General features: G+C 44.9%; 1 protein-coding gene across 1 annotated transcript in view; it reads left to right on the top strand.

Annotated features, from left to right (window-relative positions):
• Positions 1-27,545, top strand: part of LOC134911127 (opsin-5-like) — a 178,198-nt gene that overhangs the window by 55,709 nt on the left and 94,944 nt on the right. The window contains exon 2 of the mRNA XM_063919490.1: positions 26,747-27,040. Coding sequence (XP_063775560.1) covers positions 26,747-27,040 — 294 coding nt within the window. The remainder of the gene's footprint in view (positions 1-26,746; positions 27,041-27,545) is intronic.

Raw genomic sequence — 27,545 nt, 5'->3', positions numbered from 1 at the left:
GTTACTCTTCGTGTGCGTTGATTCTAACGTTGGAGGGATGGCTTCTGATGTCACACACCCGCCCAGCGTTCGCCCAGCCACGCCTGCGTTTTCCCTGGCACACCTGCGTTTTTCTAAACACTCCCAGAAAACGGTCAGTTGACACCCAGAAACGCCCCCTTCCTTTCAATCTTCTTGCGGCCGCCAGTGCGACTGAAAACGTCGCTAGAACCTGTGCAAAACCACAATTCTCTTTGTACCCGTACGTCACGCGTGCGCATTGCGATGCTTTTGTACTTGACGAGTAGCTCCCTACCAACGCAGCTCCGGCGCACTGGCAGGGAGCTACTCGTCGCTGTTCGGGTTGCAGTGGCTGCGTGTGACAGCTGCCGCGGCCCGCCCCCCACACGGTCTTGGCACGCCTGCATTGCCCGGACCACGCCCCTAAAACGGTGGCCATACGCCGCCGGCCCACCACCTCCCGCCCAGCGACTGCCTCTGCCTGTCAATGTGCTGATTGCAGTTATGTAACCTTCACATTTCCTTTCCCAACGTCGTTTCCACCTATGGGCAATATTCAATTAGTGTAGAAATTTTTGACAGGGTGGAAAGACGACACTTTCCGCCGATAATCGGCACTTTTCGACACTTCACTGTTCAATTGAAGTTCCTGTTTTCCGCCCTGTCGAAAATGCAGAAATGTCGAAAAACACATGGATGAGAAGAATCTTAGCTCATACATGTGTTTTCGACCCCGCTGCAGTAAAAAATGGGTCCGATTTCGACCATTCATTTTCGCCCAAAAGAGAGGATGAAAATGAATGGTCGGAAAAAACGGGGAAACAGGCGGAAATGGCCCGCAATACAATAGTGAAGTGTCGGCTCTTCAGTGTCGGAGAGGATCCGACACTAACTGAATACACCCCTATGTTAATACAATATAAGATTGTTAGATAGGGCCTAATTCAGACTTGATCGCTTTTGTCCAAAATCGCACAGTGACCGATTATCGAATGACTGCGCCTGCGCACGGATCGTAATGTGCAGGCGCGAGGCAAAACTGCAAAATAATCCTGTGTCTTTTTTGATCAGTAGGCGAATGCAGATTGATTGACAGGAAGCGGACATTTGTGGGTGGTAACTGCCCGTTTTTTGGGAGTGTCAGGAAAAAACGCAGGCGTGCCCAAGCGTTTTCAGGGAGGGTGTGTGACGTCAGCTCCGGCCCGATCAGCCTGTTCTCATCACACTGTAGGTGTAAGTCCTGGGCTACGCACAGACTGCACAGACTGGAAAAATTATTTGATGATGAGTGAGTTACGAACGGATTTGCAGTTGACAGGCGTTTGCAAAGCCTTTCACATGGCATATGCAGACTTGCACAGGGCGGTTTTTCACTCTGTCTGGGCAAATTCGCAGAGGCGCATTCAGTGGCGTAAGTTTATCCCAGTTGCCCGGAGGCAAGAAAAATATTGGTGCCCCCCTCCCTTCCCTATATATCATCCGTGAGCCAATAAGATGCCATTTTGAGATCCGAGTAACACAGAGTAAAACCGAACCCGCTCATCTCTAATTCTAACTATATGAAGCTACTACAAAACCGTTGCAACTAGGCAGATCTATGTAGGGGTCCAACCACAAACTACATAAATCTGCTCAGTCACTCACACAATGCTGATTATTTCTCTGACAATTAATTTGCAAGTGTCAGATCCAGGATTAGAACCCACAACCTTTTACACTGGTAGCATGCACCTTACTGATGGAGATATTTGCTCTTGCGTAGGAAGCATGAGAATTCTAACTATATGAAGTTACGTGTAATTGTCAGAGAAATAACTTCATATAGTTAGAATTCTCATGTTTCCTTTAATAGGAGCAAATAGCTCCATCAGTAAGGTGTCTGCTTCCTGTGTATCTATAATAAAGAGGGTGTGAGTTGTAAGGTGCAGTGACTAATGGGGAAGTCAGCTACGGAAGAGATACCGGCTGCTGTCAATTAACTTAATTGATTACTGTCGCTGAACACATAGAACAGGAAGAGAGGTGCCCCCCTTAAAAGCAGGAGCCCGGCGGCAGCTGACTCCGTTGCCTCCCAGAGTTCTGCATCTGGGTGCAATCAGGTCTGAATTAGGCCGATAAGCTTAACCTTTGCAATTCTCCAGATCCTTAGAGAAAGAAGAATCAGATGCATGTATGGTATATTGGGGCAGATGTATTAAGCCTGGAGAAGGCATAAAGAAGTGATAAAGCGGTGACAAGTGCAAGGTGATAATGCACCAGCCAATCAGCTCCTATCTGTTAATTTACATATTGGAGCTGATTGGCTGGTGCGTTATCACCTTGCACTTATCACTGCTTTATCACTTCTTTATGCCTTCTCCAGGCTTAATACATCTGCCCCATTATTCCAGGAAAGAACAACACAGCCATCTCACCATAGGCTGTGTAAATACAAAGCCCCGTCACATATTTTAGCAGCAATCATTTTCTTATATTTCAATCAATGGCAACAGCGCAATTGTATTTGTAGCTGAAGGGGCAGATCTCTTTTCACGGACGCAAATGACGAGTTTCTGAGTCATGCGTTCAGGGAAGGGAGGCTTGTCTCTGACTGATCTCTAGCACATAGCATGGGATCAGTATGAGATCCCAGAGCACGGGATCCCGGTGTTCAAAATACCGACGCCCGGGATCCCGCTGATTAAAAAACCGACAGGGGTGAATAAGGGGTGTTCTCCCCTCTCCCAACCCCCCTAACCCTAACTTTCCCTACCAGCAGCCTAACCTCCCCCCTTAGTGCCTAACCCCAACCACCCCCTGGAGGTGCCTAAACCTAAACCCCCATCCCCGCTGCCTAAACCTAACCCTCCCGCCCATAGCCAAACCCTAACCCTCCGAGGGGGGTGCCTAACCCTAACCCCTCCCCGCTGCCTAAACCTAACCCTCCCGCCCATAGCCAAACCCTAACCCTCCGAGGGGGGTGCCTAACCCTAACCTCCCCGCACCCTAACCCTATCCCCCTGTAAAGCAGCCTAAACCTAACCTCCCCCCCCCCCCCCCCCCCCCCCCCCCATTGCGGCTTACCTCTCCAGCACCACAGTGTGTGTTCATTCTGCATCCTGGCTGTCTGGATTACGACGCCGGGATGGTGCATCCATTCTGGATGCCGGTGTTGGCATTCAGAATAGTGCTGGTATTCCGGTGTCGGTATTCTGACTGCTTCCCCATAGCATGGAGCTGGGGGAAGTGCAGAGACTAGTAATGATGACTGTTGTAGCTGCCAGTGTAAAACTACTGGGCGGCACTAGTTTCCGCTTGCACAGGCACCAGTCCCGGCTTTGGTTGAATGGATATTCGCTGTTTACTGTTAGACTTGTACAGAGCAGAGGAGTCCTCTCCTCATCCTCTGTGTCCTCCTTACAGCTGGTGCCAAATGCTACCAGTGCCTCCGGGAGTTACGCCACTGCTTTATTGTGAGTTATATACCATGACACTCAGTGCTCAGTGGGCCGGTATACAACGGTATGGCATGCCGGCACTTTTTTTAGCACTGACCCCCGTCGGGCCGCCACCGCATCGAGCTGACCGCGGCGCTGCTATTTCAAATCTGCCGTGGACCGGCAGCCAATCAGTGGCCGTGCGGCCGCTCCTGATTGGCTGCCGGTCAGCGGCAGATTTTAAATAGTAGTGCCGCGGTCATCATAGGAGCCAGTGCCGCACCAAAGGCCGCCGACCGCAGCCTCCTCCTCCGTTATACCGCCGCTGCCCTCAGCCTCCTCTTCACCTCCGTACCATCTGCGAAGCCCACAACCTCCTCCGCCCCACGCCTACCTCAGCTTCCTCATGCACCGCAGACCACAGCCTCCTCATGCCCCGCAGCTGCTAAATAGGTAATCTTATATATAATGGCAGATGCTCAATTAGCTTACTGATATCATTCAGGTGCTTGAAAGGCAGGGGTATTTTCTTTTTTCTTAAATAGGTAATCTTACCCTGCTGCCTTTCTCTCTCCATAGTCCCAACTGTATGCCCTCACTGCACGTCTCTCTGTCACTCTCCCTGTCCCTATGTCCCTGCTGTCACTTTCCCTGTCTCTCTCCCTGTCCCTATGTCCCTGCTGTTACTTTCCCTGTCTCTCTGTCACTGTCCCTATGTCCCAGCTGTCACTTTCCCTGTCCCTCTGTCACTCTCCCTGTCCCTATGTCCCTGCTGTCACTTTCGCTGTCTCTCTGTCCCTGCTGTCACTTTCCCTGTTTCTCTGTCACTCTCCCAGGCGCTCATTCCGAGTTGATCGCTCGCTAGCTGCTTTTAGCAGCAGTGCAAACGCAAGCCGCCGCCCTCTGGGAGTGTATCTTAGCTTAGCAGAAATGCGAACGAAAGGATCGCAGTTTTGCTGGAAAAAATTTCCAAGCAGTTTCTGAGTAGCTCGAGACTTACTCCTAGCTAGCGATCACTTCAGACAGTTTAGTTCCTGTTTTGACGTTACAAACACGCCCTGCGTTCGGCCAGCCACGCTTCCGTTTCCCCAGCCACTCCTGCGTTTTTATCCGACACGCCTGCGTTTTTTCACACACTTCCCGAAAACGGTCAGTTACCACCCAGAAACACCCACTTCCTGTCAATCACTCAGCAGTCAGCAGTGAGACTGAAAAGCGTCGCTAGACCTTGTGTGAAACTGCATCGGCTTTTGTCAAAGTACGTCACGCGTGCGCACTGAGCACCATACGCATGCGCAGAAGTGCCGCTTTTTCACCTAATCGCCGCGCTGCGAACGAAAGCAGCTAGCGATCAACTCGGAATGAGGGCCATTGTCCCTATGTCCCTGCTGTCACTTTCCCTGTCACTCTCCCTGAATTTTGTCTCATTCCATGTGGCATAATGTGAATTTCGGCTCATTCTGTGCGCTATAATGTGAATTTTCGGATCATTCTGTGTGCTATAATGTGAATTTTGGCTCATTCTGCGCGCTATAATGTGAATTGCGGCTCATTCTGTGTGCTATAATGTGAATTTCGGCTCATACCGTGTGGTATAATGTGAATTTCGGCTCATATCGTGTGCTATAATGTGGATTTCAGCCCATACCGTATGCTATAATGTGAATTTCGGCCCATACCGTGTGCTGTAATGTGAATTTCGGCTCATACTGTGTTCTATAATTTGAATTTTGGCTCATACCGCGTGCTATAATGTGAATTTCGGCTCATACTGTGTGGTATAATGTGAATTTTGGCTCATACCGCGTGCTATAATGTGAATTTCGGCTCATACTGTGTGGTATAATGTGAATTTCGGCTCATACCGCGTGCTATAATGTGAATTTCGGCTCATACCGTGTGCTATAATGTGAATTTCGGCTCATTCTGTGTGCTATAATGTGAAAGGGGCACCAGTACTAGATAGTATAAGGGGTCCTACTATTGTGGTGCAAAATGTGTATAAGGTGTGGTAAACTACACTGAAGGATATGTCCCATTTTGAGTGACCACACCCCCTTTTCCGGAGCGTAATTACAACCTTCACTTTTCCATACCCCCACTTAAAAATTTCCACTTCGACCACTGATGACACTTTAATTGTGTAATACAAAAGGGGGAGATTTATCAAAGTTTATAGAGAGATAAAGTTGAGAGCGATAAAGTACTAACCAATCAGCCCCTGCCATGTTACAGGCTGTGTTTGAAAAATGACAGTTTGGAGCTGATTTGTTGATACTTTATCTCTCTCCAAATTACCTCTCCAAGTTTTGATAAATCTACTCCAAAGACAACTCAGGGCCTAATTCAGATCTGATTGCAGCAGCAAATTTGTTAGCTAATGGGCAAAACCATGTGCACTGCAGGTGTGGCAGATACAACATGTGCAGAGAGAGTTAGATTTGGGTGGGTTATATTGTTTCTGTGCAGGGTAAATACTGGCTGCTTTTTAGATTTCAGTTTGCACACACCCCACCCAAATCTAACTCTCTCTGCACATGTTATATCTGCCCCACCTGCAGTGCACATGGTTTTGCCCATTAGCTATCAAATTTGCTGCTGAGATCAGGGGGTAAATTTACTAAGGTGGGAGATTTTTAGAACTGGTGATGCTGCCCATGGCAACCAATCGGATTCTACTTACCATTTATCTAGCTGCTTCTAGCAGATAATAGATATAATCTGATTGGTTGCTATGGGCAACATCACCAGTTCTAAAAATCTCCCACCTTAGTAAATTTACCCCCAGGTCTGAATTAGGCCCTAAATACTGCATCTTTACAACTGTTCAGAACCCCTAAACGTCTTTTGGTCCACCCCTTCTCTATAAACTTTAATAAACTGTATATAGATGGGATCCATACTTGTGGAATAGTTTAAAAAGTTTTAAAAAGTCAACCCCCCCACTACCTCCCCAATCTCTTTACTCTTTCTTTACCTTTGTACCTTTTTTCTTTCTTAAATTACTTTTTCCAAGCATCATAGAAAGTGCTTATAGCCTTTGAATTGGAAAGACGGGATCTGGTCAGACCTCCGGCTGTTGTGATCCCGGCAGTCGGAAACCCAACACTGCTCGGAATGCCGACTCTGGCATCCTGACTAGGGACACATTCCCAGCACCAGAATCCCAAACACCGGGACCCCGATTTAGTGTCTGCCGGGACGCCGGACAGGTACGCTGCGGAAATCAGGAGGTTAGTTTTAGGCTATGGGGACGGGTTAGGGTTAGGCTGCAAGGGGGAGGGGGGGGGGGTTAGGTTTAGGTTATGGAAAGGGGGGGGGAGTTAGGTTAAGGCCCCACTGGGGAGGGTTAGGGTTAGGCTGTGTTTTAGGTTTAGGCTGCGGGAAGGGAGGGTTAGGGTTAAGGGGGAATTGGGGAAAGGTAAGTATACTTACCTTTCCCCTGTTTAGGTACTGAACATCGGGATGCCGCAGTCGGCAATTTGACCTCCGGCATCGCAAGCGCCGGCATATCGAACCCAATCTGGAAAGACACCCCCTCTACACATGTGCAATTTGTTTGATCGGTGCTCTGTAGACCTGAATTATGGGAGGAAGGGCAGCTCAGACTTAAATGCTGACCACTCTACAGTAATCCTTGATAATAAGTATGTGGTTTGGTAAGCATCATTATAATGTATACCACGCACCAGTAACACAAACCACATGTCTCTTTTTCTAATTCAGTTTATTTTGAAAGGTAATAGATGGATAGCTTACACACAGGCTAGACTATCCTTCACACAGCTTATCCAGTGAGGTGTGGTGCAGTCACTGGCTAGTTTCAGAGACAGATTTACACACATACAGTATAGGAACTAGAGATGAGCGGGTTCGGCTCTCAGAGAACCGAACCGTACCGAACTTCACCATTCGAGTCCGGTTCCGAGCCAGGTTCGGGTTTTCCCGCCTGACTCGGAAACCAGAACGAGGCAAAACGTCTTCATCCCGCAGTCGGATTCTCACGGGATTTGGATTCCATATAAGGAGCCGCGCGTCCGCGCCATTTTCACTCCAGCATTGGAGAGTGTACAGAGAGGACGTGTCTCCGTTCTTTCAGTGCCCGTGGCTTGTGCTGAATCTGTCCAGTCACAGTCGTTGTGTCCTCTGCTGCCATATGTCCAGTGCTGTCCAGTGGTGCTGTGTTGTGCTGCATCAGTTCAGTGGTGGTGTGTTGTGCTGCATCAGTTCAGTGGTGGTGTGTTGTGCTGCATCAGTTCAGTGGTGGTGTGTTGTGCTGCATTACAGTGGTGGTGTCCTCTGCTGCCATATGTCCAGTGCTGCTGTATAATAAGTACCTCACAGTGTTGCTGTGTTGTCCTGCATCAGACCAGTGGTAGTGTCCTGGCCATCAGTCATTCCAGTGACCAGGCAGTCACAGTGGTATACGCTGCTGCTATATGTCCACTGCTACAGTATAATAATAATAATAATAATAATAATAATAACAATAACAACCACAAGTCCCTCACAGTGTTGCTGTGTTGTCCTGCATCAGACCAGTGGTAATGTCCTGTCCATCAGTCATTCCAGTGACCAGGCAGTCACAGTGGTATACACTGCTGCTATATGTCCACTGCTACAGTATTATAATAATAACAACAACAACAACAACAAGTCCCTCACAGTGTTGCTGTGTTGTGCTGCATCAGACCAGTGGTAGTGTCTTGGCCATCAGTCATTCCAGTGACCAGGCAGTCACAGTGGTATACGCTGCTGCTATATGTCCACTGCTACAGTATTATAATAATAATAATAATAATAATAATAATAATAATAATAATAATAACAACAACAACAAGTCCCTCACAGTGTTGATGTGTTGTGCTGCATCAGACCAGTGATAGTGTCCTATGCATCAGCCATTAGTCATTCCTGTGCCACATATTGTGTTATATAACCCCAGAAACATAATGGAGAACAAAAATTTGAGGATAAAATAGAGAAAGATCAAGAACCACTTCCTCCTAGTGCTGAAGCTGCTGCCACTAGCCATGACATAGACGATGAAATGCCATCGTCGTCTGCCAAGGCCAATGCCCAATGTGATAGTAGAGGACATATAAAATCCAAAAAGCCAAAGTTCAGTAAAAAGACCCAAAAAAAGAAATTTAAATGGTCTGAGGAAAAACATAAACTTGCCAATATGCCATTTACGACACGGAGTGGCAAGGAATGGCTGAGGCCCTGGCTATGTTCATGACTAGTGGTTCAGCTTCACATGATGATGGAAGCCCTCTTAACTGAGGCCTTGACATTTATGTTGGTGTTAGACGTGCGTCCGGTATCCGCCATTAGTGCAGTGGGATTTAGACAATTGTTGGAGGTATTGTGTCCCCGGTACCAAATCCCATCTAGATTCCACTTCACTAGGCAGACGATACCGAGATTTTGCTATTTAATTCCAGTGATTTGGACATATAATTATTAATTACAGTGATTTTGCCAATTAATTCTAGTGATTTGGACGTATAATTCCAGTGATTTTGCAGTATAATTCCAGTGATTTGGACGTATAATTATTAATTCCAGTGATTTTGTCAATTAATTACAGTGATTTGGACGTATAATTCCAGTGATTTTGCCAATTAATTCCAGTGATCTGGACGTATAATTATTAATTACAGTGATCTTGCCAATTAATTCCAGTGATTTGGACATATAATTACAGTGATCTTGCCAATTAATTCCAGTGATCTGGACGTATAATTATTAATTCCAGTGATTTTGTCAATTAATTACAGTGATTTGGACATATTATTAATTACAGTGATTTTGCCAATTAATTCCAGTGATTTGGACGTATAATTATTAATTACAGTGATTTGGCCAATTAATTCCAGTGATTTGGACGTATAATTCCAGTGATTTTGCCAATTAATTCCAGTGATCTGGACGTATAATTATTAATTACAGTGATCTTGCCAATTAATTCCAGTGATTTGGACATATAATTACAGTGATCTAGCCAATTAATTCCAGTGATTTGGACGTATAATTCCAGTGATTTGTACGTATAATTCCAGTTGGAATTGTGTGTGTTGCTTGGCTTAGTCATACAGCTACCTCATTGCACCTCTTCGACATCTTTGCATGAGGTGCTGTTTGGGGACTAGTTTTTGAAAAGTGCCATCCTGTCTGACACTGCCATATGAGTCCAGGGGTACTGCTGTATTAGTCCTGGGGTACTGCCGTATAAGTCCACCAATTGCAGAATTTGTTAAAAATGACTGGAGCGTGCTGGAGATGCTGTCAGTGGACCGTGCAATTGCGGCACACTCTCGGCATTCAGCCACTGCGTGACAATACTAGATGGGCCAGGTGGTTGTGTCGCTTAGCCTAGTCATACAGCAACCTCGGTGCACCTTTGTTTCTTCTTTGCATCATGTGCTGTTTGGGGCATTTTTTTTTATTTCTGCCCCTCCTGTCTGCCACTTCAGTGCCACTCCTAGATGGGCCAATTGTTTCTGTCGCTTGGCTTAGTCATACAGCTACATCATTGCACCTCTTCTACATCTTTGCATGATGTGTTGTTAGGGGCCTTTTTTTTTTATATCTGCCCTCCTGTCTGCCACTGCAGTGCCACGCCTAGATGGGCCAATTCTTTGTGTCGCTTGGCTTGGTCATACAATTACCTCATTGCAATTCTTTTTCTTCTATGCATGATGTGCTGTTTGGGGCCTTTTTTTTTGCATATCTGTCCTCCTGTCTGCCACTGCAGTGCCACGCCTAGATGGGCCAATTGTTTGTGTCGCTTGGCTTAGTCATACAACTACCTCATTGCAATTCTTTTTCTTCTTTGCATGATGTGCTGTTTGGGGCCTTTTTTTTTTTATATCTGCCCTCCTGTCTGACACTGCAGGGCCACTCCTAGATGGGCCAGGTGTTTGTGTTGTCCACTTGTGTCGCTTAGCTTAGTCATCCAGCAACCTCGGTGCAACCTTTTGGCCTAAAAAAAATATTGTGAGGTGTGAGGTGTTCAGAATAGACTGGAAGTGATTGTTATTGAGGTTAATAATACCGTAGGAGCAAAACTACCCCCAAAATCTGTGATTTTACCTGTTTTTATGTTTTTTTCAAAAATCATCCAGATCCAAAACCAAAACCAAAACACGAAAGGGTGGTTTTGGCAAAACCAAGCCAAAAGCAAAACACGAAAGTGGAATTAGAACCAAAACCAAAACACAAAACACCAAAGAGTGCCAGCCGCACATCTCTAATATTGGAATTTGGGGGATTAAGTCGGCATTATACAAAGGTGCAGCAGTATATACGTTATAAACATCTGTTTTTGTATTACTGTAATCATTTTTATAGTCAAAACTCCGGAGTATACTGGTCTATGACAGGCGAGGCTCTGCCTACCCTGCCTCCCCTGACCGCACACCACTGTTCTTAACACGGCCAGTATTTACTAAGAATCCGAGTTTGTCCGATTTGTGTTTTTTTTTCTAAGTCCCAATCCGGGAATTCACTAAGCACAAATCTCGGCAGTGTTTTGACTATTCGTAATGGTTTGAATGACAACGTTCACAAATACGAATGAATAGACCATCAGTCAAACGCGGCTGTTATTACATAGAATACGGGAATTCACTATTCATTCGTATTTGGGTGTTAGTCTCTGAGTGCTCAAATGCGGTCGTATTTTTTTGCGATTCGTTAAAAAAAGCAGCAAAAAAATAGACCTGCTTTTTTCAGTCGTGTTTACATGTGTTGCAAATAAAAAATCACTCACACCTGAATTAGGATGCCTATAAAAGGATGTTAGGCCCATTTCAATACACCTACACTCTGAAATGGCAGCAGGACTGTGGGCCAGTGATCTTTTGTGTGCTGTGGGATTCCTCAGACTCAGACATCAGCCTGTAAGTACCCAGGGCCAAGAAACTGAACATGGTCAGCAGGTTGTACAGGTTCCGCGGAGGCTGCGCAGGCCTCATTTTTTTAGGGGTCGTTTGAACGCATTGTCCGATGATAAGGTCATACAGATGTTCCGTCTAAATCGTAACAACATTTTCCGTCTGTATGACCTTGTCAAACTGGGCCTAGACCCTGAGACAGCACGCTCTCGCTCTGTCTCAGGCCTGCACAAACTCCTGGCTGTGTTGCACTTTCTGGCTACTGGCAGCTTTCAGGCTGTGTCTGGGGATGTCATAGGAATCTCACAGCCCTCATTTTCCAGAATCTTAACACAGGTGATGTATACCTAACTACCTCTTCTGTTTTGTGTTTGTTTTAATTTCTCGGTGGCCAGTTCTGTCCTAAAATCTCATGTTTATTGTTCTTTAAAATATACACACAGGTGTTGGCTGTTTTGCAGCCCCACATCGAGGCCTCAATCTGCTTCCCTACCCAGGAGTCTTAGTGGCATGCCGTCAGGGTAGATTTCTATGAGCTGGCTGGCATGCCCAATGTGCTTGGAGCCATAGATTGCACACACATTCAGCTGAGACCACCTAGGGGCAGGCAGCACATATATACTAATCGCCATTTCGAACAATCCACAAATGTGCAGGTGGTTTGTGATGCAAATCTCAAAATAATGAGTGTTGTTGCTGGTTACCCTGGGGGCTGCCATGAATCCTTCATCCTCAGTCAGTCATCCCTCTTTGATAAGTTTGAGGATGGACAAATGCCAGATGGATGGCTGCTGGGTATGTAATTTGATATGTGTAGGCCTGCGTATACTTTGTCCAAATACAGGTGCAGATGTATTAACCTGTAGAAGGCATAAGGAAGTGAGAAACCAGTGATCTGTGCAAGGTGATAAAGGCACCAGCCAATCAGCTCCAATATGTAAATTAACATTTAGGAACAGATTGTCTGCTGCCTTTATTACCTTGCACATATCACTGGTTTTTCACTTCCTTATGCCTTCTCCAGGTTCATACATCTGCCCCACAGTGTGTTACATATGTGTTGCTGTATCTTAACATGAATCACGTTACTATATCTGTCTTTTAGGTGATGGAGGATATGGCTGTTTCTCTTGGCTTCTAACTCCATTGTCCCGACCTGATACCCCTGCTGAACACAATTACAATCATGCACATAAGTCCACGCGGAATGTGATAGAAAGATGTTTTGGTGTGCTGAAATCTAGGTTTCGGTGTCTGGATAAGTCTGGTGGCCTTTTGTTGTATAGTCCCTCCAAGGTGACTCAAATTGTGTTCTGCTGCTGCTTTCTTCATAACATGTGTTTGCAACAACATCTGCCACATGTTGAGGAGGAGGAGGAGGAAGAAAGCAGCCAGCAAGCAGAGGAATTAGAGACATCTGGTGATACTTGGAGTACAGATGTAGGGAGGCAGGTTAGGCAAGAGATCATAACTCGCTATTTCTAAGGTAAGTTTGGTTTGCTTATTTCATTTGTTGTGTAATCATAAATAGATGTTTTGTCATTTTTATTTCCAAAACCATTACTCAGAATGTGTCTGTCTCCTTGACACATACAAACATACCCTCGCTTTATGAAAAACAAATGTCGCATGTGTATTTTGTGTATTTTTAAACACAAAATAACAGATTATGAGTGGCATGCATTAAGTCTGGATAAGTGATCGTAAACTTGCAGTGCTAATTTCTTACAAGCCCACATAATCCATTTAGTATTTCACTTTATCATTGTGTGTAACGTCCTAATGCACAGGTTCACAAACTCGACCCTCAGGACCACACACAGTGCATGTTTTTAACGTAACCCAGTAGAAGCACAGGTGTATGAATTACTCACAGATATATGTTAAAAGGTTCACAGGTGGAGCTAATTATGTCACTTATGATTCTGTGAGGAGACCTGCAAAACATGCACTGTGTGGGTTCCTGAGGGCCGAGTTTGAGAACCTGTGTTCCCAAAAAACACTCCTCAACATATAATATGTTAGCCTTGAGGAATACATGTGTCCCTGTGTGTGATGCACCATCATATTTTAGACACACAAACTTACTGTAATCAGGAATAATTTCTTTCCGAATGTTTGCTGCAGTAAACTTGATGATGTGTAAGTAAATACACAGTTTGCCACATATATACATTATTATACACATTCTTTGATGTGTTTTTTTTAAAAGTACATATTTGTTTGTTTCAGCATCATGTGTAATAACATTCTTACTAATTTTTAACACACACAAACATGTCCCAACAATACTGACATTTATTTTGTCAATGTATTTTTAAAAATTCAAAGCCAACATATTAAAAGCTTTTTACGCAACTCAATTGTGTTCTTCTTGTAATGTTGTATAGAGAAGAAAGGTAAAATATGTATCAATAACATTGTAATTTGGATTGTCTGCAGGAAAAGAGAATTATTAGAATCTAGAAAGAGTAATGATTAGAAAAAAATCAAGTGGTCAGTTTACTTCCTGCTCAAGACATTCTGCCTGGCTGCCAATTATTGTGTCTGCAGGAAAAGAGAATGATTGGAATCTAGAAAGAGTAATGATTAGAAAATAATCAAGTGGTCAGTTTACTTCCTGCTAACATGTATGTGCGGCTCCATCAACATTTCCCTCCTCCAATACAAAAAAAATAATGTTAAAGAATAAATGTGCGTACAAATTTTATGTTGTGGTTTGTACCACTTAGAATTAATGTTGTAAAAATTGTCAAGGAGCTAAGTGTTATATATTTTTTTAAAACATACACTTAATAACTATTTTGAGTTACAAATCACAAATGTCTAACTTGTATTTTTTTTACTATTTTTTTGGTGGCTGCTTGTCCTGCCCTTTGCCTTTAGCAGTGTCATGTTGGCGTGCTCTGGTGGAGCATCTTGGTGGTGATGAGACTGGCGTGATATTTGGAGTAGTCGTACCAGAACTGCTGCTTGTTTGCTGTTGGTGCATGCATCTGAGTGTTTCATTCAGGTTAGTGAGGGTGGCATTGAGTTCACGTGTAGCAGCATTTTGATTGTCTACTATTCTGAATAAACTTTCATTAATCTTTAGATTGTTTTGAAAAATGTTCATATAACTTTGCTGTTGTCTGTGCTGTTCTTCCATTAGTCTGTGCTGTTCTTCCATTAGTCTGTGCTGTTCTTCCATTATGCGCTGTAAGTTGCCCATGACCTGTGTAATGTCTGTACACATGAGTTCCATGGTATTGCCTATTCTGGTTGTTTGTTCATTTTGTCTACTGAGATTTCTTGAAATTCTTCTGAGGTGAGATGGTAGGCTTGCAAACATTTGTGTCTGCCTACGCAGGCAATCTTCATTAGTGGTCTGCTGTCTAGCCCAAATGGACCAAAACACCTGATCAGGGCCTTGTGTTCCTGGAGTTGTTGGGTTGTGTTGTGGTGGTGGTGGTGTGCTTTGCTGTGGTGGTGTACTCACAGGTGCTGGGGGGCTCATTCCTTGCCTTAATGTCTGCATTTCTAAGATGTTTGTCTCCTCCATGTCACTGTGTTGCTGTTGTTGCGGAGGGATGCTGTTCCCAGGACTAGAAGCTGAAATGTTAAACAAATCTCCGTTAGCTATCCATATGTTTAAGAAATGTAAAAAATCACTACACATGGAACACAGGTCATTCACTGTTGCTTTCAACTATTCTGCCTAGCAACATCATCACTCATAGCTTAAATACATACATATGCCTGTTTGTGGCAAATGTGTCTGGTTACTTAATTGTGAAAGCAAACACTTTAGTTTAATTGTAGCTCTCACATACTCCACCATAAAAACACATTGGAATCCATAATGTGTTACCTTATAGCTTTGATCAAACAAACATAGTAATGTTTTTATATGTATTTTGCAATGTTACCTCAAACACACATGTGAAATGCGGAAAAACAACCTTACTTTTTTCAATTAAAAAAACATGCTTTTTTGTTGCAGCATCTTACACACAATGTCATACTGTATGGCTCAAGTGGACATACATATCTTTACTGGATGTGGACAAGGCCATTTAGCTAGGATTCCATTTCAGCTTTTACTTACTGCGGTAAGTATCTAAGTTTTTGATGTGTTTTGCCTTAATGCGGTTATGAAAAATTTTGATTACGTTCTGAAATTTGTTACATTTATTTCAGTTTGATACTCACAATCAAGATGAGGGGAGTGTGGATGACGTCTTGGAGGTGTGTCCAAAATTTGGAGTGGGGGGACAGAACATACGGACGATAATCTTCGTGGCGGGGTAGCCTGCTGTGGTTGGCCCGGGACATACGACCTTGCTTTCTTTTCGGCCACAGGTTTTTTGTGGTGATGTCTTACAGAAGTGTCACTTCTGCTGCTCCATACTTCTTTTGATGGACCTTTTAATGAAAGTGCAATTTTGTTATGGCCATTCCTTTACAAACATACCCTATACTACAATGGACACTTTACCTGCTTCCACAGCGTCATCATCATCAGATGTGATAGGAGTTACTGGCCGACGAGTAGTACTGCTTTTTTCAAACACTGTATAATAAAAAAATAAAAAAATTATTCATGCTATTGTGGATACATCCTCCCATTATGCTTATAAACATTTATTCTTTAAGAAATGCTTGGTTTTTAAAAAAAACAAAACATAAGGACCGGAAAAAAAAAAAAAAAAAACATTGTCCAATAGACATATGCACTATGGCAAAATCAACACAGGAAAACATGTACAGGACACTGACATAGGCCACAAGTAAAAAAAAAACATTAACAACCAAAAACACACACATCTTCATTTTGTATTGAAAGGATAAATATTACAGATGCAATATATAAATTGCTCTGTGATGTGGCACTCCAAACACACATTACCACTATATGAGCCAAACCAAAATGTAGCAATATTTTAAAAATTACACTGCAGTGTGGTGTCACGGTACAAATACAAGCTAAAAATGAACAATGAAATAGTGTTATTTGGTTTAAAAACTTGACATTATCTAATAATGACATTACACATGTAAGTGGTTTCCAAACCACTTTCCACTACTCCAGCCTCTAACATGACAACCACTGTTTTTTAAACATTGCACATGGATCACAAAAATGTACAACATAGTCACAATTTTTACATAAAAAACGCCCAAAAGGAAAACATTATTGCAGGACAATTCAGAGACACACCAAGTCCAAACTACTCATGCAAAATATCTTTCATAAAAACACATGACATACAATAAAGTAAAATGTTACATTGGCTTTTGTATAAAACATTAACCAAAACAAAGAAAAAGAACAAACGGCTGCGCTGAATATCAGGAACGAAACATAATGTACAGAGAGCCAACGTAAAAAATAACAATGTTTATTAATAAAACATATAAAAAGATTATTTATCAAATAACCGGTGAATAATATATATAAATATATATAAGAACAATCACTAGACGTGAACTAGTGGTATATTGTAATAACTCAGCTTATTGGGGTGAAAAGTTCCGTGATTCACTTGTTAGATAGTTGATAAATACCAGGTGTGTTGGTAGGACCCTAATGAATTAAAAGTCCCTCAGTTGAAATTGATATTCAATACCTTTCCAAAATGGGCTGGTAAGAGCCGAGCGTCCTCGGCTTCAATGTCCTGCAATGCCCATATACGCTGTGCAGCGGAAAGGAATGGACCGTCTCTCTCACAACCCGGTCGTGGCGGCGTGTGCGCTGAAGCCGCTGATGTCGGATGCTGTAGACGGAGGGTGCAGCGGGGTCCAAGGAACACCTGGAAGATTTCACCTGAGCTGAGTGTGGATAGGGGCGGGTCCTGACGCGTTTCGTCAATGTAAAATGTTACTTTGGCTTTTGTATAAAACATTAACCAAAACAATGTATTTGCTGACACACACTTGAAGATGGGAGTAATATGCAACGTTACATGACACACATTTAAAAAAAAACAAAAAAACATAGAATGTAAATGCAAATACACATGCTCACCATTCTTCCTGGGCTATCTCAATCCCGGACATGGGTTGCAGAGACAACTTCAGGAGGTATTACACTCCGCATGGGCTCCTCATACTCCAGATATCTTACAATATAGGGCTGCCCACCACCAGTTTTCCGAGCCGACTTGGCCTCCTTGGCCATTTTGGACTTGACACGTCGCTTTATGTCATAGTACCGTTTGCGGCACGTGTCCTCCGTCCGCTTGACCACCCCCTCACTATTGACAGCAGCAACAACTTTCGCCCACAACACCGTCTTCCTCCGTGTTGGCACCTTGGCGGACTCAGGCCCAAATAGCTGCCGCTGATACTTCATCAGCTCACGCACCAATGCCACATTTTCCGCAAAACTAAACTTAACATACCGCCCAGTCTTAGTAGTGGTGCGTGGCTGCGGAGCTATCTGACTGTCACTATCACTGTCACTTGAGGCTGCTGCAGCAACCTCACCCACCTCCTCCACCTCACTAACCTCACTAACACTCACCTCCTCCACCTGACCGACCTCCTCCCCCTCACTCACACCCTCCACCTCACCCACCTCTGAGTCACGCATAATTGTGTGTCTAAACAGTTAACACAGAAAAATAAAATGACAAACAACACACTCCTCCACTACCACTACACAACTCACACACACACACACACACACACACACACACACACACACACACACACACACACACACACAGACACACACAAACACTGACAAGGGACTATAAAAAAATTAATTTGGACTAAAAATGAAACAAAACCACAAAATACAAGACAACAAGAATGACAAGATGACTTTCAAACACAATACCACACTCAGAAATCGCTACCAACACTCCTCACCAAACCACAAATTCACCTACCTCCACAGCACAACCTCCCTCCTCCTCACCACTAACTAAGCCCACGAGGTGCGGACGGTTTGGGGCGTATTTATATGGTTGCGCACAGACACTCCTACCATCTGAAACACAACTAATCACGAACGGGGATGAAAATCGAAACTGAAAGTGAGAATACGGCCGCTGGAAAAAAAAACCCTGCCGCGTTTAACTTAGGAAAAAATCCAGCAAATACAACAGAAACACGTACGCAAACAACAATGACGGCCGTAAATGTGCCAAAAAAAAACTGGCATCGACATCGGAAAACACGAAAGCCATAAAGTCGACTGCTTCGTAACTTTGCGTATATGGGCCCTAATTCCGAGTTGATCGGTCGCAAGGCGAATTTAGCAGAGTTACACACGCTAAGCCTACGCCTACTGGGAGTGTATCTTAGCTTCTTAAAATTGCGACCGATGTATTCGCAATATTGCGATTACAAACTACTTAGCAGTTTCAGAGTAGCTTCAGACTTACTCTGCCTGTGCGATCAGTTCAGTGCTTGTCGTTCCTGGTTTGACGTCACAAACACACCCAGCGTTCGCCCAGACACTCCTCCGTTTCTCCAGCCACTCCTGCGTTTTTTCCGGAAACGGTAGCGTTTTCATCCACACGCCCCTAAAACGCCGTGTTTCCGCCCAGTAACACCCATTTCCTGTCAATCACATTACGATCGCCGGAGCGATGAAAAAGCCGTGAGTAAAAATACTATCTTCATTGTTAAATTACTTGGCGCAGTCGCAGTGCGAATATTGCGCATGCGTACTAAGCGGATTTTCATTGCGATGCGATGAAAAATACCGACCGATCAACTCGGAATGAGGGCCATGGATTCAAAAAGTTGCATGAAAATGCACCCGATACTAAACGAGTTTAAACACTACACAAACCGACTCAAACACGAATATTAGTAAATATTGCCCCAGGTGTTCTACTTGGTAACCCAACTTTCAACCCCCTAACCACAAGTTTTATGATCAGGAAAACTGACATCTTGGGCCTGAGTCTGAGCGTCAATGTCAGACGCAGTGGAACGATGATGGTTTTATCCGCACATGCGTCCTGATTTCGTTTGGACAGAGTCGCAGAACAAATTTGAATGCATGGTAGCAGAATGTAAGAGGCATTCCTGGATAGTGACTGGGAGGTGGCAGGCGGGGTGGCTTAAAAGTAGAGATGAGCGCCGGAAATTTTTCGGGTTTTGTGTTTTGGTTTTGGGTTCGGTTCCGCGGCCGTGTTTTGGGTTCGACCGCGTTTTGGCAAAACCTCACCGAATTTTTTTTTGTCGGATTCGGGTGTGTTTTGGATTCGGGTGTTTTTTTCAAAAAACACTAAAAAACAGCTTAAATCATAGAATTTGGGGGTCATTTTGATCCCAAAGTATTATTAACCTCAAAAACCATAATTTACACTCATTTTCAGTCTATTCTGAATACCTCACACCTCACAATATTATTTTTAGTCCTAAAATTTGCACCTAGGTCGCTGGATGACTAAGCTAAGCGACCCTAGTGGCCGACACAAACACCGGGCCCATCTAGGAGTGTCACTGCAGTGTCACGCAGGATGGCCCTTCCAAAAAACACTCCCCAAACAGCACATGACGCAAAGAAAAAAAGAGGCGCAATGAGGTAGCTGTGTGAGTAAGATAAGCGACCCTAGTGGCCGACACAAACACCGGGCCCATCTAGGAGTGTCACTGCAGTGTCACGCAGGATGTCCCTTCCAAAAAACCCTCCCCAAACAGCACATGACGCAAAGAAAAAAAGAGGCGCAATGAGGTAGCTGTGTGAGTAAGATAAGCGACCCTAGTGGCCGACACAAACACCGGGCCCATCTAGGAGTGGCACTGCAGTGTCACGCAGGATGTCCCTTCCAAAAAACCCTCCCCAAACAGCACATGACGCAAAGAAAAAAAGAGGCGCAATGAGGTAGCTGTGTGAGTAAGATAAGCGACCCTAGTGGCCGACACAAACACCGGGCCCATCTAGGAGTGGCACTGCAGTGTCACGCAGGATGTCCCTTCCAAAAAACCCTCCCCAAACAGCACATGACGCAAAGAAAAATTAAAGAAAAAAGAGGTGCAAGATGGAATTGTCCTTGGGCCCTCCCACCCACCTTTATGTTGTATAAACAGGACATGCACACTTTAACCAACCCATCATTTCAGTGACAGGGTCTGCCACACGACTGTGACTGAAATGACGGGTTGGTTTGGACCCCCACCAAAAAAGAAGCAATTAATCTCTCCTTGCACAAACTGGCTCTACAGAGGCAAGATGTCCACCTCATCATCATCCTCCGATATATCACCGTGTACATCCCCCTCCTCACAGATTATCAATTCGTCCCCACTGGAATCCACCATCTCAGCTCCCTGTGTACTTTGTGGAGGCAATTGCTGCTGGTCAATGTCTCCACGGAGGAATTGATTATAATTCATTTTAATGAACATCATCTTCTCCACATTTTCTGGATGTAACCTCGTACGCCGATTGCTGACAAGGTGAGCGGCGGCACTAAACACTCTTTCGGAGTACACACTTGTGGGAGGGCAACTTAGGTAGAATAAAGCCAGTTTGTGCAAGGGCCTCCAAATTGCCTCTTTTTCCTGCCAGTATAAGTACGGACTGTATGACGTGCCTACTTGGATGCGGTCACTCATATAATCCTCCACCATTCTTTCAATGGTGAGAGAATCATATGCAGTGACAGTAGACGACATGTCCGTAATCGTTGTCAGGTCCTTCAGTCCGGACCAGATGTCAGCATCAGCAGTCGCTCCAGACTGCCCTGCATCACCGCCAGCGGGTGGGCTCGGAATTCTGAGCCTTTTCCTCGCACCCCCAGTTGCGGGAGAATGTGAAGGAGGAGATGTTGACAGGTCGCGTTCCGCTTGACTTGACAATTTTCTCACCAGCAGGTCTTTCAACCCCAGCAGACTTGTGTCTGCCGGAAAGAGAGATCCAAGGTAGGCTTTAAATCTAGGATCGAGCACGGTGGCCAAAATGTAGTGCTCTGATTTCAACAGATTGACCACCCGTGAATCCTTGTTAAGCGAATTAAGGGCTCCATCCACAAGTCCCACATGCCTAGCGGAATCGCTCCGTGTTAGCTCCTCCTTCAATGTCTCCAGCTTCTTCTGCAAAAGCCTGATGAGGGGAATGACCTGACTCAGGCTGGCAGTGTCTGAACTGACTTCACGTGTGGCAAGTTCAAAGGGCATCAGAACCTTGCACAACGTTGAAATCATTCTCCACTGCGCTTGAGACAGGTGCATTCCACCTCCTATATCGTGCTCAATTGTATAGTCTTTAATGGCCTTTTGCTGCTCCTCCAACCTCTGAAGCATATAGAGGGTTGAATTCCACCTCGTTACCACTTCTTGCTTCAGATGATGGCAGGGCAGGTTCAGTAGTTTTTGGTGGTGCTCCAGTCTTCTGTACGTGGTGCCTGTACGCCGAAAGTGTCCCGCAATTCTTCTGGCCACCGACAGCATCTCTTGCACGCCCCTGTCGTTTTTTAAAAAATTCTGCACCACCAAATTCAAGGTATGTGCAAAACATGGGACGTGCTGGAATTTGCCCATATTTAATGCACACACAATATTGCTGGCGTTGTCCGATGCCACAAATCCACAGGAGAGTCCAATTGGGGTAAGCCATTCCGCGATGATCTTCCTCAGTTGCCGTAAGAGGTTTTCAGCTGTGTGCGTATTCTGGAAACCGGTGATACAAAGCGTAGCCTGCCTAGGAAAGAGTTGTCGTTTGCGAGATGCTGCTACTGGTGCCGCCGCTGCTGTTCTTGCGGCGGGAGTCCATACATCTACCCAGTGGGCTGTCACAGTCATATAGTCCTGACCCTGCCCTGCTCCACTTGTCCACATGTCCGTGGTTAAGTGGACATTGGGTACAGCTGCATTTTTTAGGACACTGGTGACTCTTTTTCTGAGGTCTGTGTACACTTTCGGTATCGCCTGCCTAGAGAAATGGAACCTAGATGGTATTTGGTACCGGGGACACAGTACCTCCAACAAGTCTCTAGTTGGCTCTGCAGTAATGATGGATACTGGAACCACGTTTCTCACCACCCAGGATGCCAAGGCCTCAGTTATCCGCTTTGCAGCAGGATGACTGCTGTGATATTTCATCTTCCTCGCAAAGGACTGTTGGACAGTCAATTGCTTACTGGAAGTAGTACAAGTGGTCTTCCGACTTCCCCTCTGGGATGACCATCGACTCCCAGCAGCAACAACAGCAGCGCCAGCAGCAGTAGGCGTTACACGCAAGGATGCATCGGAGGAATCCCAGGCAGGAGAGGACTCGTCAGAATTGCCTGTGACATGGCCTGCAGGACTATTGGCATTCCTGGGGAAGGAGGAAATTGACACTGAGGGAGTTGGTGGTGGGGTGGTTTGCGTGAGCTTGGTTACAAGAGGAAGGGATTTACTGGTCAGTGGACTGCTTCTGCTGTCACCCAAAGTTTTTGAACTTGTCACTGACTTATTATGAATGCGCTGCAGGTGACGTATAAGGGAGGATGTTCCGAGGTGGTTAACGTCCTTACCCCTACTTATTACAGCTTGACAAAGGCAACACACGGCTTGACAAATGTTGTCCGCATTTCTGGTGAAATACTTCCACACCGAAGAGCTGATTTTTTTGGTATTTTCACCAGGCATGTCAACGGCCCTATTCCTCCCACGGACAACAGGTGTCTCCCCGGGTGCCTGACTTAAACAAACCACCTCACCATCAGAATCCTCCTTGTCAATTTCCTCCCCAGCGCCAGCAACACCCATATCCTCCTCATCCTGGTGTACTTCAACACTGACATTTTCAATCTGACTATCAGGAACTGGACTGCGGGTGCTCCTTCCAGCACTTGCAGGGGGCGTGCAAATGGTGGAAGGCGCATGCTCTTCACGTCCAGTGTTGGGAAGGTCAGGCATCGCAACCGACACAATTGGACTCTCCTTGTGGATTTGGGATTTCGAAGAACGCACAGTTCTTTGCGGTGCTTTTGCCAGCTTGAGTCTTTTCTGTTTTCTAGCGAGAGGCTGAGTGCTTCCATCCTCCTGTGAAGCTGAACCACTAGCCATGAACATAGGCCAGGGCCTCAGCCGTTCCTTGCCACTCCGTGTGGTAAATGGCATATTGGCAAGTTTACGCTTCTCCTCCGACAATTTTATTTTTGGTTTTGGAGTCCTTTTTTTACTGATATTTGGTGTTTTGGATTTGACATGCTCTGTACTATGCCATTGGGCATCGGCCTTGGCAGACGACGTTGCTGGCATTTCATCGTCTCGGCCATGACTAGTGGCAGCAGCTTCAGCACGAGGTGGAAGTGGATCTTGATCTTTCCCTAATTTTGGAACCTCAACATTTTTGTTCTCCATATTTTAATAGGCACAACTAAAAGGCACCTCAGGTAAACAATGGAGATGGATGGATACTAGTATACAATTATGGATGGACTGCCGAGTGCCGACACAGAGGTAGCTACAGCCGTGGACTACCGTACTGTGTCTGCTGCTAATATAGACTGGATGATTGATAATGAGATGAAATCAATATATATATGTATGTATATATAATATCACTAGTACTGCAGCCGGACAGGTAGATAATATATTTATTAGGTATTGGTAATGATGACTGATGACGGACCTGCTGGACACTGTCAGCTCAGCAGCACCGCAGACTGCTACAGTAAGCTACTATACTATAGTAGTATGTACAAAGAAGAAAGAGAAAAAAAAACCACGGGTAGGTGGTATACAATATTATATATATATATATATTATATACAATTATATATATATTAAACTGGTGGTGATTGATTATTAAACTGGTGGTCAGGTCACGTTGCAACTTGCAACTAGTACTCCGAGTCCTAAGCAGACAATCACAAAATATATTATTATACTGGTGGTCAGTGTGGTCACAACAATGGCAGTGTGGCACTGACTCTGGCAGCAAAAGTGTGCACTGTACGTTATATGTACTCCTGAGTCCTGCTCTCAGACTCTAACTGCTCCCCACTGTCAGTGTCTCCCCCACAAGTCAGATAATACACTTACAGTCACACTATCTAATCTATAAATATCACTTCAGCAAGTAGTATAGTAGTATACAGTATAGTAGTACTCCTCCTAATAATGCTCCCCAAAATACTGTGTCTCTCTCTTCTCTAAACGGAGAGGACGCCAGCCACGTCCTCTCCCTATGACTCTATAAATATCACTTCAGCAAGTAGTAGAGTAGTATACAGTATAGTAGTACTCCTCATAATGCTCCCCAAAATACTGTGTCTCTCTCTTCTCTAAACGGAGAGGACGCCAGCCACGTCCTCTCCCTATGACTCTATAAATATCACTTCAGCAAGTAGTAGAGTAGTATACAGTATAGTAGTACTCCTCCTAATAATGCTCCCCAAAATACTGTGTCTGAGTAGTATAGAGTATAGTAGTACTCCTCCTAATAATGCTCCCCAAAATACTGTGTCTCTCTCTTCTCTAAACGGAGAGGACGCCAGCCACGTCCTCTCCCCCTATGACTCTATAATATCACTTCAGCAAGTAGTATAGTAGTATACAGTATAGTAGTACTCCTCCTAATAATGCTCCCCAAAATACTGTGTCTCTCTCTTCTCTAAACGGAGAGGACGCCAGCCACGTCCTCTCCCTATGACTCTATAAATATCACTTCAGCAAGTAGTAGAGTAGTATACAGTATAGTAGTACTCCTCCTAATAATGCTCCCCAAAATAGTATACTGTGTCTCTCTCTTCTCTAAACGGAGAGGACGCCAGCCACGTCCTCTCCCTATGACTCTATAAATATCACTTCAGCAAGTAGTAGAGTAGTATACAGTATAGTAGTACTCCTCCTAATAATGCTCCCCAAAATACTGTGTCTCTCTCTTCTCTAAACGGAGAGGACGCCAGCCACGTCCTCTCCCTATGACTCTATAAATATCACTTCAGCAAGTAGTAGAGTAGTATACAGTATAGTAGTACTCCTCCTAATAATGCTCCCCAAAATACTGTGTCTCTCTCTTCTCTAAACGGAGAGGACGCCAGCCACGTCCTCTCCCTATGACTCTATAAATATCACTTCAGCAAGTAGTAGAGTAGTATACAGTATAGTAGTACTCCTCCTAATAATGCTCCCCAAAATACTGTGTCTTTCTCTTCTCTAAACGGAGAGGACGCCAGCCACGTCCTCTCCCTATGACTCTATAAATATCACTTCAGCAAGTAGTAGAGTAGTATACAGTATAGTAGTACTCCTCCTAATAATGCTCCCCAAAATACTGTGTCTCTCTCTTCTCTAAACGGAGAGGACGCCAGCCACGTCCTCTCCCTATGACTCTATAAATATCACTTCAGCAAGTAGTAGAGTAGTATACAGTATAGTAGTACTCCTCCTAATAATGCTCCCCAAAATACTGTGTCTAAGTAGTATACAGTATAGTAGTACTCCCCCTAATAATGCTCCCCAAAATACTGTGTCTCTCTCTTCTCTAAACGGAGAGGACGCCAGCCACGTCCTCTCCCTATGACTCTATAAATATCACTTCAGCAAGTAGTAGAGTAGTATACAGTATAGTAGTACTCCTCCTAATAATGCTCCCCAAAATACTGTGTCTGAGTAGTATACAGTATAGTAGTACTCCTCCTAATAATGCTCCCCAAAATACTGTGTCTCTCTCTTCTCTAAACGGAGAGGACGCCAGCCACGTCCTTTCCCTATGACTCTATAAATATCACTTCAGCAAGTAGTATAGTAGTATACAGTATAGTAGTACTCCTAATAATGCTCCCCAAAATAGTATACTGTGTCTCTCTCTTCTCTAAACGGAGAGGACGCCAGCCACGTCCTCTCCCTATGACTCTATAAATATCACTTCAGCAAGTAGTATAGTAGTATACAGTATAGTAGTACTCCTCCTAATAATGCTCCCCAAAATACTGTGTCTCTCTCTTCTCTAAACGGAGAGGACGCCAGCCACGTCCTCTCCCTATGACTCTCAATGCACGTGTGAAAATGGCGGCGACGCGCGGCTCCTTATATAGAATCCGAGTCTCGCGAGAATCCGACAGCGGGATGATGATGTTCGGGCGTGCTCGGGTTAACCGAGCAAGGCGGGAGGATCCGAGCCTGCTCGGACCCGTGGAAAAAAGCTGAAGTTCGGGCGGGTTCGGATTCAGAGGAACCGAACCCGCTCATCCCTACTTAAAAGATGCACGGAGATGTTGTGTAGCGGGTATGACGCTGATAGCGGTTGCGTTCAGATGCTCAGATGCTCACCTAGGAGGTCACACTCAGATGGAGAAGCTGTGCCTGCCATAGTGTTGGCACAAGTCTAGATGGTACAGCCGAAGGTGGCCCCTTCGGACGTGTGGCTGTACACCAAGGAAGGGTTTTGTAGGGGCCTATAAATGGAACTGCCTCCTGAACTGTTTGCTCATATTACTGATGATGACTTGCCAATACTATGAACTAAACTGTATCTTCTTTCTCTTTCAGCTGTGGTAACCATAGTTGGGAACGTGGTTGTGCTGGCCACAGCTGTGAAATGTTCCTCCCACCTGAAGTCACCTGACCTCCTGTCTATAAACCTAGCAATAACTGACTTGGGTATGGCATTCAGCATGTACCCCTTAGCCATCGCCTCTGCCTGGAACCATGTGTGGATTGGAGGGGAGCCTTCCTGCCAGTATTATGGATTTGCCGGCTTCTTTTTTGGCGTAGCAAGCATGATGACCCTTATGGCAATGGCTGTCATCCGATACCTAATGACCAGCGCCATCACAACCATCAGTAAGTAAGAATAAACTTTTTTTTTTTTAAAAAGTTAGAAAAATAAACACTGCAGAAGCTGCTGGTAACTTAATTCATACAATAAATTGGCATGCGGGGGCGGAGGGTATGGTTAGGCTGTGGTGAGGGGAGTGGTAGATAGGCACCACCGGTGGGTGGGGGTGGGGGGGGGGGCGGTAGGTTTAAGCACTAAGTGGGGAGGTTTAGGTTTAGGCTCGGGGAGGGCGGTTAGGTTTAGGCACCAGCGGGGGGAGGTTAGGGTTAGGCTGCGGATAGGGAGGGTTAGAGGATAGGAAAGTTGGTGGGCCAGTCTTATCTCCCTCTGTCAGGATTTACACTGTCAGTATTTTGACCGTCGGCATCCCGTCAACCAGGATATCATACTGAATCCAATAAAATGTGTGCTTCGAATTGTTCAGTCATGCAAGCCTTTTATATTTGGGGTGTATGATAAGTTAACGCATCTGTGTCCTTAAAGCTTGTCCAAATCTGATGCTGGGGACTT

The sequence above is a fragment of the Pseudophryne corroboree genome, chromosome 4 (assembly GCF_028390025.1).
Source record: "Pseudophryne corroboree isolate aPseCor3 chromosome 4, aPseCor3.hap2, whole genome shotgun sequence".
NCBI classification, from domain to species: domain Eukaryota; kingdom Metazoa; phylum Chordata; class Amphibia; order Anura; family Myobatrachidae; genus Pseudophryne; species Pseudophryne corroboree.
Note: the sequence above shows the minus strand (reverse complement) of the source record. Positions and strands in the feature narration are given on the sequence as shown.